Source organism: Varanus komodoensis, unplaced genomic scaffold, assembly GCF_004798865.1.
Source record: "Varanus komodoensis strain SLA01 unplaced genomic scaffold, ASM479886v1 scaffold1, whole genome shotgun sequence".
Lineage (NCBI taxonomy): Eukaryota > Metazoa > Chordata > Lepidosauria > Squamata > Varanidae > Varanus > Varanus komodoensis.
The window spans coordinates 68,901,978-68,920,014 of record NW_025335268.1 but is presented as its reverse complement, the minus strand read 5'-3'; the positions used below and the strand labels follow the sequence as shown (position 1 = coordinate 68,920,014).

The 18,037-nt window shown below is 45.7% G+C and overlaps 1 protein-coding gene across 25 annotated transcripts in view; it reads left to right on the top strand.

Annotated features, from left to right (window-relative positions):
* CELF2 (CUGBP Elav-like family member 2) overlaps positions 1–18,037 on the top strand; it is a 543,991-nt gene that overhangs the window by 344,524 nt on the left and 181,430 nt on the right. For 24 of the 25 annotated variants that reach the window (XM_044428119.1, XM_044428080.1, XM_044428088.1 and 21 more), the window contains one exon: positions 17,198–17,394. In XM_044428119.1, coding sequence (XP_044284054.1) covers positions 17,217–17,394 — 178 coding nt within the window. In that variant the 5' untranslated portion in view covers positions 17,198–17,216. Of the gene's footprint in view, positions 1–1,953; positions 2,055–17,197; positions 17,395–18,037 lie in introns of those variants that run through there. The other variant, XM_044428127.1, reaches the window with a different exon arrangement.

Sequence of the window (18,037 nt, the reverse complement as noted above, 5' to 3'; positions counted from 1 at the left end):
TTCTGGTATTTAAAGAGCAAGGTGGCAGTTTCTCTCTCTGAGGGGTTGTCATTTTAAATTAGTGTTTTTCCTCAATTAACCTTTTTAAACCTTTCAGTATGTGAGAAGCTGAGCTTTTCAAATACACCATGACACATTTCACGCTAACATAATGGAATACAGCACCGTGGGGTCTGTGGTTTCTGGGGGTTAAGCAAACCACCACAATCTTTTAACCAGAGTCCCAAAGACAGAATAATCTTCACTATAAGATCACTAAAGAGTTTGCTCTGCATGTGACAGTCTTAAAGCCATGCAGTTCTCTTGGCCTTTAAAAAACAACAACAGAAAATACATCTCACCCGTGTTCTCTGTACTGTATATTCTGAAAAACTGCCAGGCTGGACATCCATAGCTGTTATTATGCGATGTCTAACTTAATGAGAGCAAATCACCTTCATAGATTGGCCGCTTCTGAACTGTCAAAAAGAGGAAAAGCTTCATACAAAAGAATGAGTTGCACAACATCAGCACACGCTAATTGATATGTTCCAATGCAGACTTCCGAAAGATCGTTGCAGTTAAAATAGAAATACAGTACTTCTAGTAGATGAGCTGACTTGTCTGTCTTGCCTAGTCTGCTTTCCAGGAGCAACAGTTCAAGTTCTGTTGTTGTTGTTCATGTTGTTGTTGTTTCATTTCTGTACTGCCCATAGCTGGAGCTGTCTCCCAGGTTTATAACCAAGCATATAAACGATAAAATACAGTAGATGAGAACATTCATGAGAATTAAAAATCAATTTAAATAGCATGGAAGAACATTGAAAGACAATAGAAAGGCAATAAAAAGGCCTTTTTTATTGAGAATAAAAGAAAGGCACCTGCCTAATTGTCTCAGGCCCCTGAATGACCAGGGAGGTCTTTGAAGGCCTCCAGAAAGAGGGCTGGCTTAACCTGGCACCAGATGGGCTGCAGCAGGGAGGGGTTTTTTTTTTTTTTCCAAAGAAAGGGGCCACCACTGAAAAGGCCACCCTCAGAAATTCTTGAGGAGTTGACACTCAGAGGAAGGCCCCAGAGGCGGGGCGTGGTGTCCAGGTAGATTGTGTTGGGAGAGGCACTCTGGCAGGTATTATGGCCCCAAGCTGTGTAGGGCTCTATAGGTTAAGACCAGCACCTTGAACTGGGACCGGAAGCAGACACGCAGCCAATGCAGGCAGGCCAGAACTGGTCTTACAGGTTCACACCTCTAGGCCCCAGTTATTAAACTGGCCGCAGCATTCTGCACCAGCTTCAAGGGCAGCCCCACGTAGAGTGCATTGCTGTAATCTAATTTGGAGAACAGCAGGGCCAGGCTATTCCTCTCCAAGTAGGAGTACAGCTGAGCCACCAGCTGAAGCCTTTAGCACTTCCTTCCGATGGCCCTTGGTTTTTACACGAGACTTGGACTCATCAGCCTTTCAAGTTAAGCCTAGGTTTCCTGGGCTTAATTGTTACAGGACAACAAATCTATTTCATGCAGATCCTAGCTTCACTCATGAAACACTCCATATTTGTTCTGTTTTTAAAAGGGGCAAGTAACAGGTAAAAGGATTTTTCTCTGTGCGACCCCAGGGAATTGGGGAGAAAGATTTCAATTTAATGCAAAAACGCCTAATTGCGAACTTGCCAAGCACAACATGAGCAAAAATCTAGTTCTACTTCAAAATGCACATTTCTCCACATTTTGCAGTAGAAACCTACAGACAAACAAAAGAATATATAATAACGTGTATAATATAATGCAAGATAATAATATACAATATAATAATACACCATAATGTGTATATTAGAACAAAGTACAAACGAAATGTGCATCTTCATCAAAATAACATTAAAATGCATGATATTAGGAAAACCTCTTGCAATAATGTTTGCGTTAGGCAAAATTGCATGTACTAAGAGGAAAATAGACAAAAATGCAAATGGACTCCCTTTTTTTCTTTTTAAGAGGATCAGTGAGCAACCAGTGAAAGGTTAGACAGATGAAAGGACTTCCATTCCCAATACAAACCCACTGGCGTGGTTCTCTTCAAGAAGTAAGTTTGTGATGAACTGAATTTAAGGTTCGGAAACTCTCAAAAGTTTAGGACTGACCAAACTTAAGGTTGGAAAAAATAAGAAACTAAGCAGGACTGAAATTGACGATTTTGTCCATCCTTTCAAGCTTCACACAGACTTCTGGCGGCAGGAAGCGATGATGTAGGCCATCCCAGTTTTGCAACTGAGAAGGAGGGCAGGAGGAGCCCAGAGGCCAGGCCTGCCTCCGTGCTTTCTTCACTCTCTAAATTATTTGGAAATGCTTTTCCCTTCCTTGTGAGTTTGCGGCCGCTGCTGGGATTCTTCAGAAGAGGGGGCTGTGTTTTCTTCTTCCCTTCCTTGCCCGCTGGAACTCCCCACCGTGCCAGTGCACCAAGAAGCGCATCAGCTGCAAGGACGGAGACATGGCTCTCCAAGGCTGGAGTCCCAGATCTGACCTTGGCATGTTGTTTGAAGGCTGCAGCTAGGATCCCAACCTCTCCTACAGGCACAAGCAAAGTCAGGAGGATTATGCCCGTGCAACCTGAGCAGCAAAGCCAGCGGCCTGTTCTCCATGAGGCCATAATCTGAAGTAGACCGCAGGAAAAGAGCAAAGCGGGGACGAGCAAGAGGAAGGAAAGGAGCCCTTTAGCCCAAATACCATCCCGTGCAAGTGAGGTGGCTGCTTCCGTGACTGATTTTGATGGTTATGAAGTGGCAAAAAAGATAGTATTAAGTTTTGCTTTGCTGTTTTTACTGCTCGGAAAGGAGGGTGGCTCTTGTGGGTGTTTCTGGCTCAGGCCTCGGTCATGATGCACCCTGACCTTGGGGTGGGGAGGGAGTAATGTTTAGTCCTCCAAATCAGGCAGCAAAATGTCTTAGGTTGGCCCTTGTTCGACATGCCTAAAGAAAATATTTGAAAGAAGGGAGAATGTTGGTCCCCCATGCTCAAGAATGGAGTTCTGTGCCGAAGGGGCAGTGAAGGATAATGGGTAGAGCATTAGCATTGCTGTAGTCCCAGGAAAATTAGTAGGGGAGAAGAGATACCCAATATTTGTAATCCTGTGTCAGTCAATAAGCTTTGCTTTCCTGGGGGAGTTCCTGCCCTTTGGAATGGGAAAGGCCGGAGAAGAGAGCTGACTTCCCCCAGAAGGATGCACAGCTGCCCCGTAGAGAATCTAGTAGCTTCTTCTTCCGATTACAAGGCAACAAAGATCATGCTGTGTATAAAACATGCTTCTGTATATGTATGTAGGCAAGGAAAGTGATCTTTGGGAGCAACAAAGAACTGCAACCCTTTCAAAGGAAACTGTGTGATTTTCTCTTGTTTCGGACCTCTTTCCTCTTCGTTAGAAATCCCTTGTAAGATTTCCTTTGAAGACAAAGCCGGTCTCAGATCTACAACTGTGTAAAGTGGAGAACTGGTGTAATTAGACTTATCTGTTTCTTTTCTTCTCTTAATGGTTGTCATCAGAAAGTGGGAGCGGATTCAGGTATTTTTAATAGAATGGTCTTGCACTAGAAATGGTTGTTACCTGACACGGACAGTTGCCCGTGGTTCAGACGGAGAAAGGTGTGTGTAGGTGTGTAGACCAATTTCTGCACAGGTCAGAGACAGGCAAGGTTACCAGGTAGTGCTGACATTATCTCATTTGTTCACGGGGACAATTTAGAATTCCACCTGTTCTGAGTTGTAATAGCACCTTCATATGGAGTGCAGGGAACTGGGCCAACCTGACCTGTGGCACAGTGGAACTGTGCTGTTCCAGCCGATTACCACCCAGTGGCCCATTACTCCTGCGATTCTCTGTGGTCTGCCACTGGTCAAAACCTCACCGCACACCTGCCTGCAGTGTGTTTTTGCCTGCAGTGTGTTTTTGCCAATCTAGAGACCGTTTTTGTCCCACTGCAGCGCCTGGTATTCCTGACCATTGACCCTGCTGGAGTCCAAAACACTGGAGGGGACCAAGCTGAGAAGCCCTCCTTAAAAACGGAGCATGTCCTGAATACAATCCACACAAAAACTTTGCAGGCAAATAAGCCGTGTTAAGGGGTTTCCATGTTCATTCCAGCTGAAAAATCACAGAAGTGGCGTTTGGGGAAAACAGATCAGGGATGCAATCCTATACTGTGACTAACTCCAGCTTTTCTGCTCTCTTGAAGCTGGATAGCTCTCAGTGGCAGAGTGGTGGACCTTGAATCCCAGATTTGTTCGTTCGTTGGAATCGGCACAAGGAATCCGCACAATGAAAGCTGCCATTCCGTGTCCCATGTACTCCACAGGTTACCAATTCCGTGGGAATTGATGGCGTTCCTAGTCATCTGAGGGCTCTCTCTTGTTGCTTTTGTGGCTGATTAACCGAATAGCTATTACAGATGCTCCTATATGCATATCCATTGCCACATCTCTCGTTAATTGATCATTTATTGCTTTGATCTGTCTTAGCCCCTTTAGCCTGAAAAAGGCACTCAAGGTAGATTGCAATGCAATGCCTGAAGTGTCCTCAAGGGGTGACCCAGACATTTCCTGCATGGTCACAGACCTGTGGCAGAGCATTCACACATGCACTTGATGCAATAGTCCAGGACCGAAGAACTCTATGAGCAAACAGTCCAATTTCTGAGACCTCAAAGCTCCATCGGGTCCACTGCTACACAACAGCTTTCACTACAGTTCCTTAATGTGGGCTGTTCTAACCGCTATAAGCTTCAGCACTTAACCACAGTGAATGAAAAATCCCTCTCTACTTAAGCTAAAGTATGTAGTCTGCAAGCTGTAGGGGGAAACTGCTGCATAAGCTCTGCTCCAGGAATATAGGAAGACACGTTTCCTGTTCTTTGCAATGGGGTCTTGCTGAGGCAGGAAAATTTCATTTAGATTGTTCTCCTGATTTTTATGTCCACAGGTACTATTTACTATAAGAGTGTGTGCATTTTAAATATTACAATTATAGTCCCAACACCACTCTTGCCTTGGACAAGTTAGGCTCTAATAGAAATACGCCTTTCATATGAAGATTACTGCTGTTTGCCAACGTAGCTTCATTAACGCTGTTATCTCTGTCTGACATTTATCTTACAATTTTTCAGAGCTGACTGTTATGTCTCTGTAAAAAACCAAATTGTACTTGAAACAAGTCTGATAATAGAACGACTGCATTTGTTCAGCTACATTTGTTGATGTAGTCATTTACTCAGGGATGTTATTTGACAATGTAGCTTTTCCATGCGCTTGTGCCAGGAATCCAACCGAGATACTCATGGGGGGTCAGGCTGATGAGCAATAATTCAGGCCACTTCCAAAATATCTTTATTTAAAGTGATTCGTTTTTAATGATTCCAGCAAGCCTGTATATCTCAAGGCACAGTGAACCAGTTAGCCTCTATCTATCTATCTATCTATCTATCTATCTATCTATCTATCCATCCATCCATCCATCCATCCTTCCTTCCTTCCTTCCTTCCTTCCTTCCTTCCTTCCTTCCTTCCTTCCTTCCATCCTTCCATCCATCCATCCATCCATCCATCCATCCATCACATTTATATATCCGAGGAGGTCAAGGCTACAAGCATAGTATCCCAAAATGTTTTTGTCTCAAAACCCCATGTGGTAGGTTATATCCCAGCCTGTGGTTACTTGAGTCTTGCAAGGGAATTCAGGCACATCCAATGCAGTCAGATCAAGGCAAGCAAAATCCAGTCTAGCAAGCATAGAGAAGCCAGAGCAGGCAAAGGCAAGGAAAACCGACAGAGTGAGTTCAAGGTGGATAAGTCAAGGCATTACAGGAAACACCAAGACAGAAACATGCCTAACTTTTAGGACAGGTGAAAACATGTTCTTGGATGGCTCTACATGGCTCTTGCAACAGGAGGCTGTTGTCTCAGCAAGGAGGTAAAGCCAACTGAAGTGTGCACATGGTCAGCTTCACCAGTCCTGGGGCATCCAAATGAACTCATGGAGGTTCTGTCAGGAATTTGTTTTCAAGTGAAGAATGTATCCTGTGAGCACGAGGGCCCCCATAAGATGACCTTCTACCCTTCAGGAAGCAACCTGTTTCCTGGTCTCATCTTAGTCCACTGCTATACATTGAATGGTCTGAGAGTGTGGGTTCATGGCAGGTCAGGCTGAGACAAAGTGCCTAATTCAAGGTCACCTAAGATATTTCATAACAGAGGGGGAATTTGAATCTGGGTCTGCCCAGTCCATGCCCAGCATTCCAACCACCTTGCTCTCCTGAATCCCAGCTGGGCCAGTTCATACAAACAACAATGGTATATTTGCTCTTATTGCAAGGGTGCTCAACTTAAGATACTCCCAACAGCCCTTGGCAACACAGCCAATGGTGAGGGATGATGGAAGCTACAGTCCAGCAACATCTGGAGGACACTACCAATTTGCTCATACTAGGGTCACCTTAACTATTCTTTTGGGTCCTGTTTCAAGTCGCTGCTTTCATTCTGCAGCCTTCCCTGTGCAAGTGGGTGATTTATATAAAGATGACTCAGTGGGTTACATGAATTGATCTGTTCTTAAAGGGTCTGTTAAATTATAGATTGTCTTACACTCTCTTCCACATCCTTTCGATGTTCTCGCAAAGGTATGCATGTAACCTGACCCTTGGCTTCCTGTACCCTGGAGCCCACCAGCTGTTTGTTTCGGGGGAGAAAGCTCCATAACTCCATGTGCAAATCCAGGGTCTGTCTCCTCAACAGGGCGACATCCTCCATCATTCATGCTTCGAGATGGGGCAATTTGCAGCTCAGAACCATGAGAAATAGGCAGTGAACTGGATATGTATGCAAGAACTGTATTCATTGAGAGTAACTGCCAGTTAATGCGCATGACCATGCATGGATGACCAAGGACCAACAAGGGATGGGAAGGGCGGAAACAGGGCCCTATTCTTGTCCCTTCTTCCCATGGGAAAGGTCCCATGTGGATCTTCCCATGGGAAGGATGCCCTGTACTTATATAATGGATTTAGACTTATCAATTCTTGTGGTTTCCTCAAAGAATCCTGGGAATGGTCATTTGGTGAGGCTGCTGATATTTCTTTCTTAAGAGTTCCCCAGTCTTTCTTCAAGAATGATGGTGCCCAAGGCTCCTTGGGCAGGTATGTATGACACAGCAAGTCATTGTAGTTTCTAATGCAGAGTGGTCTGTTGTGTTTTTTTTTAATCTTGTTGTGGTATTACAGAATGGGGCCTTTAGTTTTAGATGCCATAGTAAGAAACCATGGTATGTTCTATGGTTTCCACGCTTCACCATGATTTCTCCAGTCACCCAAACCCAGCATCGTGGTTTCTGCTGTCCTGGTATGCAGCCATGACAGAGTCCCCTGGAAAGAGAGGTGGAGAAGCTGCTCCAGCCATCCAGCAAGTGCTTGAATGTCATGCACTGTGGCTGATAGGGTCTGTGGCAACAGCAGAAGGGATGAGTGAGCAGGGTGGAAACCAGGCTAACATAGAAACCATTAGATTGTCTGTCAGACACATCCAGGAGAAAGAACTGTGGATAGCATGCAGTGTTGCTTGTTGTGATGCCTGACTTCAACATTCATGAAAGGGAAAAGCTTGGTAGCTCAGTCCTGTCTGTCTTATAAATGCACACTGGCCTTTACTCAGTGATAGTCTAGCTTAAGTCCCATTCATTCCAGCTGGTCTACTCTACATAGGTCTCTCTGGGACACAGCGCTTTGTCAGTAAGTGCAGTGCCAGGCACCCTAAGCTGGGAGCAGGTCCCGTGGAATGATAGGATGGACCACAGAGTTTTATTTTAGCCCCGCTTCATCCTAAAGGGCAGCTTTTATTGCATGCAAAATAAGGATGCGGCTGTAAGTTTCCAGACTGTGGGAGGGACTCCGGTGTCGGGGCAAGTCGCCTGCAAGGGAAGAACGACATGAAGGAATGTTACCTGTCGGAGCTCACCCTTCCATCTTTCTTTCTACATCACTGTACTTACCCCCCCTCACCCCTCCGATACCGAAGGACTTGAGCTGTTTTAAGTTCATGACTGTAAATCAATTTAGATAGTGCCTCAAAGCATAGAGTCAAGAAACTGGCAATGGTCCAGAGTGAATTAATCTGAAATTAATTTGATTTTGAAAGACTCCATCTGGCTGTGTTTGGAAAAGGCAGTTCGACAGAGAGAGAGAGAGATAAACAAACGATCATCTGTATTCCCTGTGCCAGATGTTTTGTCTTTTTTCCCTTAAAAAAACAGCCACCTCGGATTTTTATTTTTATTTTTTTAAGTGATAGAAATATCGATGACACACAGTCTTTCTTGAAATGGTAATCCTATTCCAAACATTACAGGTAAAACTATTTTTAATTCATTCCTGGTTTCTAATTAGAAAGTGATGGGAGAAGAGATTGAAGTTTTCAAGAAATGCAAGAGAGCTAACTTAAAAGGGCGGAGGAGGGAGCGTAAAAATTGCCAGCAAATGGAATACCACAGTTTGCTTTCATCAACAAGATTCCCATGAAATGAGTGTGTCTGATCAATATTCTTTCAAGCGGGGTCATTTAAACTGAAATAGATTGGAAGGCCAACCATCACCCACAAGGGGATGTCCAGGGGTCATGGTTATAACTCACACACACACTCACCAAATCTCGAATTTGTGACAGAGGAAGGGAGGAGATCGCTCCCTCCCACCCAGGCCAATCAATGGTGCAGCTAGATGACTTTAGGCTCCGAAGTTAATGGTGTTGCATAACCTCTTGCCAGATGGCCAAGTGCACAACTTCACTTGGGAAGTACACAACCAACTCCCCTCTCCATCCCCCTTCCGCCGTGCCATCCTTTACAAGCCCTTCCACATCCCTTATAAGTTGTGGGGATAGGAAGACCCGGCCCTCAAGCAAGCATGACCCAAAGGCTCTGTCCACATGCAATGCCACATTTTAATCCTGACTACAAGGACTATAAGCCTGTTGGCTTGATCCTGAACACATAACTTGGGAATAAGAACCATCCTGTGGTAGAAAGAGATAATTTTCATTTATTATCATTTGTTTCACTTCTCTGTCTCCCTGTTTTTAAAGCAAAATAATGATATGATATCTGAACCAACTTTGTGCTTGGGCTTGGCTGACTGCTCTTAATCTTAATTGCATCCATTTTAAACATAAAAAGGAAGGGTGGTAGAACAACCAGATTCAGCCTTGCTCCCCCGATGCTCAGTATGGCCTCCCAGTACAGCCGTGATGGTCCAGATTTGTTGCTAGGCATGTTGGCTTCTTCCCCATCCTCTGCCATTCTCTGCGTGGCCATAGCATCACCTTCTACCTCTACGTCCAAAATCCTCCACCACCTGCATTCCCAGCCCTGATTATCCTTTTGCAGCTACCAGCACCCCTCCCTCTAATCCTCCATTGCACATGGTCCCTCCAGCATCTTCTTGCATGCCTTGGGGAAGGACTGTAGCTCAATGGTAGAGCAGTTGCTTTGTGTGCAGGAATTCCCACCTCTGGCAACATCGGATGCACAGATCAAATAGCAGGCAATGGGAAAGACCATCAGCTGCAGATTTGGAGGGTATAACGCAGAACAAATAGATTTCACCTGGTCTCCAGTAGCTCCCTGTGTTTCATCCTAAACACCCCAGCCAACCAGCTCTCCTAAGATGCTGGCCAAACATAGAATCATAGAAACTGAGTGAGTCAGAAGGGACCTCCTGGGCCATCTAGTCTGACCCCCAGCTCCAGCCAGCTCCACTCTTGACATGCCTACCATGTGCGTGTCCAGCCTGTCCTTAAACACCAAAGGCCTGTGCCCCTCATCCAACACTCCAAATTCAAATGGAATTGGAAGAGATACTTACGCATTTCCATCTTTTGCAAATCGCTAAGCAAAACAGCCTGATCTCAGCTCTCCAGCTAATTGGCACATCAGCTGTTAGCTTTCGGTTGAGTTTTATTGTACTCCCAATGTTATTGGCAATTTTGTGCATCAAAATGAGTATGAAGTGTGTATTTTTGAGCGGATTTCTTTAGAGAAAAAGCAGGCTGCCATCAAAATGGGATTATGGCTCAAAAGCATGGAAAAGTGACACAGAGTCGAACGAGGCCGATTCCCCTGGCCCTGACCTGGTATGGAGCCATCAGGAGTCGCTTGGCCTAAGGAAGGGTTAGCTTAGAATTGCTGAGCAGTGTAGTTGCCAGGTGGGCCCCATGGAAATTGCAAAGAGACAGATTGCTCTGGCCCTTTCTATTTGACAGCTCTCCTTTAAAACTTACACAGCTAAAAGCGCCAGCCCTGTTTTTAAAGGGAGCTGTTTAGGTCACGCAGCCGTGCTGGATCTGATCTCTGTGTTTTGGTTTGGGTCATGTGCTCTCAGATCTTACTAAAATTACCCCCTGCTGCTGTTGCATCTCTTCACTCTGGCTGGTATACTATCACATGTGTCTGTACCAATCTTGAGATGTGTTGCATTGCTCAGCACTTCCTGGACTTAATCGCTCCGTTTCAGTTTTCAGGAGCTGCCACTAGGCTCCCAAACACAAGCTTAGCAGCACAAAGATCTCTCTCCCTGCCTTGTTTGGTTCAGGTCCTCACTGAGCCGGAGAGTCCGTAGAAACGGCAGTCTATAAAACGGCCATAAATGTCAACCTCTTTGCAAGGAAGGAACTCAAGAAACAACATTTTACAAGGGGGAAAATATCAAGAAATAGCATTTTGCAAGGAATAAACTCAACATGCCTAGAAAAGAGGGGCGGAACTAAAGCTGCGATGAGCAACCCTGCTCATGGGTAATTCCTCCCCCTCCACACGCAGCAGCACCGTCTTCCTCTCTCTAAGCCTTCGCATCAGTCTTCTGCACCAACGCGGCGTCAATGTCAGCCTGCTAATCCTTGCAAAGCTCTGTCTCTCTCTGACGGCGTGTCTGTTCCAGAGCCATTAGCACAACACAAGCGCTGCCATTCACTTCCGCACCATCCCCTTGCCCTCCTCTGCTTCTCTGCACGCCTTTTCTCTCTCACAATGTGTTTTTGTCTCCTGTTCTATTCAACCTCACTCATCTCTGGCACGTAACTCCTAAAAGACCTGGAACTTTCCCCCTCTGTTTTTCAAGCCAGTTCCCGTCACTTGACCCAAGACAAGGGTCTGTCTATTGGCATTATTCCTTCCATGGCATCATTCCTCCCCGTGGGAAGCTTGCAGATACAAGATCGGATTGTTCAGAGCATGCCTGGGAAGCACTTCCTCTTTCTGTTCCTGAATCTGTGCTCCAGACGCTTCATGGGGTGCTGCCCCTCTCGCTGCTTCAAAGGGCCAAACCGTTGAATTCACCAGCCTTTTCAAAAGAGCCCTTCTCTCTACCATTATGCCTTAATGCCAGGAAAAAGCGGGTTTATTTATTTTTATTTCATTTAAAACTTTTGTATGCCGACCCTTATGCCTTGGCATCTCAGGATGGCTCACAATCCATAAAACTGAGATACACTAAAAGCACATATATAAATAATATAATTCAATAAGAATTTACATAAAAGACAAAAATCAAACAATTTCCGAACAATTTAAATACTAATTTTTAAAATAGCGATTAAATAAAAAGGTTTTGACCTGGTTCTGAAAAGAATATAAACTCGGCGTCAGGCGCTCCTCTCCGGGGAGTGCATTCCACAATCTGGGTGCCACTGCAGAGAAGGTCCTGCTCTGGTAGATGTTCTTTTTACCTCCTTCAGGGGGGTTCACGGAGCAGAGTCTCTCTTGCAGATCTTAAGGGGTGTGAGGGGATATAAGGGAAGAGGCGTCCTTCAGGTATCCTGGTCCCAAGCCGTTCAGGGATGAATTGCAATGATGGAATGTTGCATTGCTGATATGGTTACGTTTCACATAATCCGCCCATTGCACAGGATTCCTTTGCCCAGACCGTATCTGACGGGCACAGGATCCAGCCATGGGTAAGAAGAACCCTGGGGGAACCGGAAACTACAGAGCTCCAGTGCAATAGGAATTGGACCCACCTCACTGCAGCAGGTAGACCACAGGGGGGCTGCGGGACCCTCTTCTTGGTACCTGCTCACCCAGTTCTTGACTGATGCTCTTCTGGAAAGCTGGGATCGTTCTAAGCAAGGCTGGAGCATCAAAGCCGGAGCATCAGAGCGGGCGCATACAGCTTTCCTGTTGCCTTTGAGTGTTTCTGGGCTACATAACAGGGCCCCAAGAGGCTCTGAGGCAATGCAGATGGTAGACAGTTGCAGGGCAGGGATTTCCTTTGCAGTGCACCCACCTCGGGGGAGGAAAAGGCAAAACACTAAAAGGCACGGGTGCAGAGCAGTAGATCACACAATAGCAGAGTTGGAAGGGGCCAAGAAGGCCACAGGGTCCAAACCCCTGCAGGTGCAGGACACCACGTTACACCATCCCACTCAGGGGGCTGCCCAGTTTCTCCCTGAATGTCGCCAGTGTGGCAGAGCCCACCAGCTCTCCAGGCAGCTGGTTCCACTGCTGTATTGCTCTGACAGTGAGGAAGCTCTTCCTGATGTCCAGCCTGAATCTGGGCTGTTGCAACTTGAACTGATTATTCTGTGTCCTACACTCTGGCATTAGCAAGGAGAGCTCCTGACCTTCCTCTTTGTGACAGCCTTTGAGGTACTTCTAGAGGGATATTCTGTCCCCCCTCAATATTCTCTTCTTAAGGCTGAACATGCCCAGTTCTCTCCGTCTCTCCTCACAGGGCAGTGTCTCCAAACCCTGGGTCATTTTTGTTGCCCTTCTCTCCACCCTTTCTAATTTTTCTGCATCTTTCTTAAATCTTGGTGCCCAGAACTGGACACAGCATTCCAGGTGAGATCTGCCTAGTGAGGAGTGTAGAGGAAGTGCTACTTCTCGTGATTTGGAAGTAGTGCTTCTGTTAATGCATTTCAAAATAGCATTTGCCCTTTTGGTGGCTGCAAAGTAGCATTTGCCCTTTCGGCAAGTTTCAGACCCAACTTATGCCTTGGACACCATAATTAACCACAAGGCAGTGATTCTGCTCACAACGGTTCTTCACACTGCCAAAAGTGGTCATAGGCCAAGCCAGGCCGCTCTCCCCGGGTCTTGTGGGACCATCTGCTCCAAGAAATAGCAAGTTACTGCAGCATGAAATCCTAGTGGTTAGAGTTGAGACTAGAACTGGACCGAGACCCAGGAGATTCAGTTTTTAGTCCCACCTCAACCATGATGCTCTTTTGGTGACTTTGGACTAGTCATTGACTCTCAGCCTAACCTACCTCACAGGGTTGTTGTGAGGATAAGATGGAGAGGAGGAGCAAGAGGATTCTGTGAGTTACTTTGGGTTACTTTACGGAAAAAAATGGGATATAGAAATAATGAATAGAATGAATACTGCAACAACCCTGTCTTACCTTTGGCTCTTTTAGTGAGGAATGGGAGAGACCTCCCCCTCCCCAGGCTCCCATCCGTTGCAGTGGCATTCTGGGCTTGAACAGCCTAAAGGTTCTTAAAGCAGATGCCAACCTGAACCGTGACCACATCCTTCATGTGCTTTTTGGAATAGCTGGAATAAGAGAAGAGTCTGATCCATGGGACAAAGGAGAGCCTTCTGCCTGCGGTTGAGGCAGAGAAGAATGGATTGGAGCATCAAAGCATTTCTGTTGGATGCACAGAGATGCCGGAACGGGGCACAGGGTCTTCCTGGAAGCAGCCACGTTGCTGCAGCCTGAGATCAAAGTCACAGCATCCCTGAAAGGACGGCTGGAGCGTCGTCCTTGTTCTTTTTCCAACCCTGATGCAGGAGACCCAAGAGAAAACGCAAGGTGGCGTTGGCTAATTGAAACGTATCGCGGTGGCAGAACGAGGCACGGTTAGGCACGTCGCCGGCACATCAAACTTTTCCACATCGGTTTTGAAATGTGCCTTTCATGTTGTCTTCCCTCCCTTCAGGACCTGGGAGAGCTGCAAAAAGTCAGTCGAGGGACATTAATGTGCTCAGGTGTTCTAATGCTTTAAAAGAGAAGAAGCAGAGAGGCCTAAATTATTTCTCTTTGCGCAAATGTGTAGCCTTGAGGCTCAGCCTGTACATTGGTTTCTCCCTTCCGAGACTCAATTTGTTCCCTTGTGAGTAAAGCCCAAATATTTGGATGATGTAGAGGCCAGCAGGACAATGTCTTAGCTTCAGGTGACCCGTCATCCATGACAAGAGCTTCCTGCTTCTCTGCTCCTCCTCAGCTGCACAGATGTGGGCTGCATGGAGTTCAACACTCCCTTTAAGACCATGACTCAGTCTCGTCCTTCCTCTACTTTTCCTGGCTAATGCGAAAAGATTATGTTTTCCAGCTACACCAGATTCAGCGGGGGTTTATATTAACGTGGAGGGATAAACTGTGCTGTGGATCAGAACTTTAAAAAGTATCTGCAAATGCAGTGGACATTGACCAAGTGAGATTTGCAATGCTTTTTCACCACCTCCTGTTAAGTGAAGTCATCTGTTTTGGAAGCAGTAGATTTACTTTCCCTGAAGAAAGGATTATGTTTTATTATTTTTTGGCCTCTTTGGGATTGCATTCAAAGGAGGTGAGAACAGCACAAGGTCCTACATGTATTAGAAAACACACCTCATCAGTCCCAGCCTTGCTTTATTCCCCATTCATGGATGTGAGATTATTTGGAACTGAGTAGGGACTTATTGGTGTAAAATTCCTCCTTTGGGATATCAGCCAACTTCTTCTGTGCTTCCTTTCCAACTCTGACAGAAAAGCTGTTTTTCCTGGGTACAAAATTCCTCGTGTGGTTTCTGCTTTAGCTCATTTTATTTTTGATATGATATTCTATACCAGGCCGGCTAGTAATTTTAGTGCCTAAGGCTGAAAAGCCAAAGATGCAGCCAGAGGGAGAAAGAAAGAGCATGAGAGCATCATTTATCAGAACTGTCTCCTATATAAACATGTGGAACTGCTTCCAAAATGATTGCACTGGCATCTGCAAAAGGAAGCTTCTTCCAAAAATGGTGTCCCTGGGGACGGATCCGGCTGTCCCCTATCATGTCATTCTAAGGAGTGCTGCAATGTATCCACTGTTTCATCTTCCCTCAGGATACGATTTGATAGGACTCTATTTTTATATGATTTATGGCAGGTTATAAACTTTTGTCCAACAATAGCTACTTCCGAAGTTCTAAACTTCTTAAAAACTCCTACAACTTCCAACCTTCCCCTGCCAGCACTTGTGGGACGTTTTCCCACCCCTGCATGCCTCAGGTCGCCGTCCAGCTCCCTTTAAATACGCCTATCCCATGAATGATGTTCCTCTCAGCTGGAAGGAGAGTGTCCTGTTGGGCAGACGACTGCCTCTGCATGACTAGCTGTCCAGGTCAAATCCAGGGGAACGGTTAAAAAAGGGGGAAAGAAAAAACCTAAGCAGGGAAAACTGTTAGTGGCTGGATATTGCAGACAATTTATTTATTTATTTATTTATTTATTTATTTATTTATATTTATTTATTTATTTATTTATTTATTTATTTATATTTATTTAAAGCTTTTCTATCCCACCCCCTACAGAATGTCTCGGGATTTAAAATAGTGTTGAGATACGTTCTGTTTCTATTCTGTTCCAATACAGTTAAATCATAGCTATGATTTATCTATGCAGGTTCGCATATGCATATTTTAGGCAAATCTGTGTACCACTCTTTTATAATGTGTTTTCACTCTCCTAGCCGTGTGGAACACTTATCCATGTTCCCATTTTATTTTATTATTTTTAAGTAAAGGCAACTTTTTAATCCGTGTTCCCATTTTGTTTTACTTTACTTCGAAGTAAAGTATTGGCACAGAGACAGTCTTATTCTGCAACAGAGAGAAGCGAAGTGCTTCTGATGGAAGAAAGGTGGACAGGGAAAGGTGGGAATTGAAGTCTGATGGCGCAGCATGGTTCTTTAAAGCAGACGTGCACGGCCTCCTTTGGCCAAAGGGCTGGGTTCGATTTAGTGGAAGATACCTGTGGCTAGAGGAGATCAACCCTGACTGCATTTTAGAAGGCCAGATGCTGAAGGTGAAACTCAAATACTTTGGCTACCTAATGAGAAGGAAGGACTCCCTGGAGAAGAGCCTGATGCTGGGAACAATAGATGGCAAAAGGAGAAGGGGACGGCAGAGGATGAGGTGGCTGGATGGAGTCACTGGGGTGGTGGGTGTGGGCTTGGGTGGACTCCGGGGGATGGTGGGGGACAGGAGGACCTGAAGGAATGTTGTCCGTGGGGTCGTGATGGGTCGGACACGACTTCGTGACTAACAACAACAACCACCACCTGTGGCCAGCGGTAGAAGCAAGAGGAGTGAGACTGACATATTTTAGCAGATGTCTGCATGGCTTACCAAACACTCTTACTGCTGGTAGCTAATCCTTAGGAAAAGGACTGCCACCTTTTGCGAGGAGGAAAAAATAAACCATAACAAAGCCAGGGCTGTGCAGTCAGGAAAAAGACATGGGACCAGGGGAAGAGGCAACGTCCCTCTGAGCATCACTAGAGTCCTCCCTTCGTCTGAGGTGGAACACCCCTGCTTTCAGGCATGGGCCTATTTGGGGTGGGATGCAGTCCATCCTATCCGGACACCCATTCAGGCAATAAAATCTAACAGCGTCTGGGCTGCAAAGAAGCTGCACGGTTTTTCATTTTGACCGTCTGCAAGATCATCGCAGGCAGATTGCTTTACTCATCAAATGTCTTGCCAGATGGTTTGCATGCCTTTCTCAGGGTGCTGTATATTTCAAATCAAAAGCCCACTTGTCCTGGGGGTGCGGGGAGAAATAACACCCAGTGGAAAATGTCGCGGGAGGGCTGCCCACGTGCCACTACTCTGCTTCGGAGAAAGGCGTGTGATTGTGAAGAATTCCCCATACTTCTTGAAATGGCCTTTTCTTTTGCGAGCTTCCAACGGGATTGTGTGACTTCGGCTCGCTGCCTTCTGTGCGCTCAGCTTGCTGAGAATAGCTGTCGGAGAATCACGTCATGACAAATTCTCATTGTCGTTTGTTCCTGGCCATAGCATGGCATTTTGTTGACGGTGGAACTTATTCGCTCTGGAAGGGTTAGTGGTGCTGTATTTACCCATCTCTTGCTTTTTGGCGGTCACATACGGCCTTATTTCAAAACTGTTCTCCTGATGATGCTCACCCTTCCTCTCCCACCCCTCTTGTTTTGTAGTAACGGCACAGCTAGCAAAATGAATGGCGCACTGGACCACTCAGACCAACCAGACCCGGATGCCATTAAGATGTTTGTTGGACAGATTCCCCGTTCGTGGTCAGAAAAAGAGCTAAAAGAACTTTTTGAGCCTTATGGAGCTGTCTACCAGATCAACGTTCTCCGAGATCGGAGTCAGAACCCTCCCCAAAGCAAAGGTATGGGGTTTGCCAGGATGGGGAGGGAGCGTTTTCTGCAGTGAAACCTTGCCGTGTTTCATCTGGATGCTTTTTTGCCATTTGGAATCGAGCAGCGGGGTTTGGCGGAAGTCTGGAGTTGCTAATAGGTAGTTTTCAGGTTTTGGCCATTTAATCCAGTTCTGGCGGGGCTGAGGGCTGGAGTGTGCAAACGAGTACATGCAGAGGCTTCTTACAGAGACGATGGATGGGCCTATGGAACATTGACCAATAACACGTTTATTTTGGGTTAGGGTTTTGTTTTTTAATATGCAAGCACTTGCTGAACCAGGCTGTTCTCTCTGCAAGGACGCCGGCTATCCTGCTGAAGTGGTAATTATTAACCAAATGGCAGGAAACCCTTCAGGGTCGCAATTCCATGGTCAGTGTGTGAAAAATTGGCCTTTCCCTTGTCTTCTTCAGGTGATTTCTCATGTTATGCAGCTGGAAGCTCGGCTTCGTAAGCTCATTAGAGAATTGTATCATCCAAGCCTTTGAACAAGCGTAACTACACATGTTCCCAAACACCCGTTTTGCAAGATTCGGGTTTTACAGTTTGCCAGATAGGATACACTTAAGAAATAAATTAAATTAAATTAAATTAAAATAGGTGTACTCTACATGC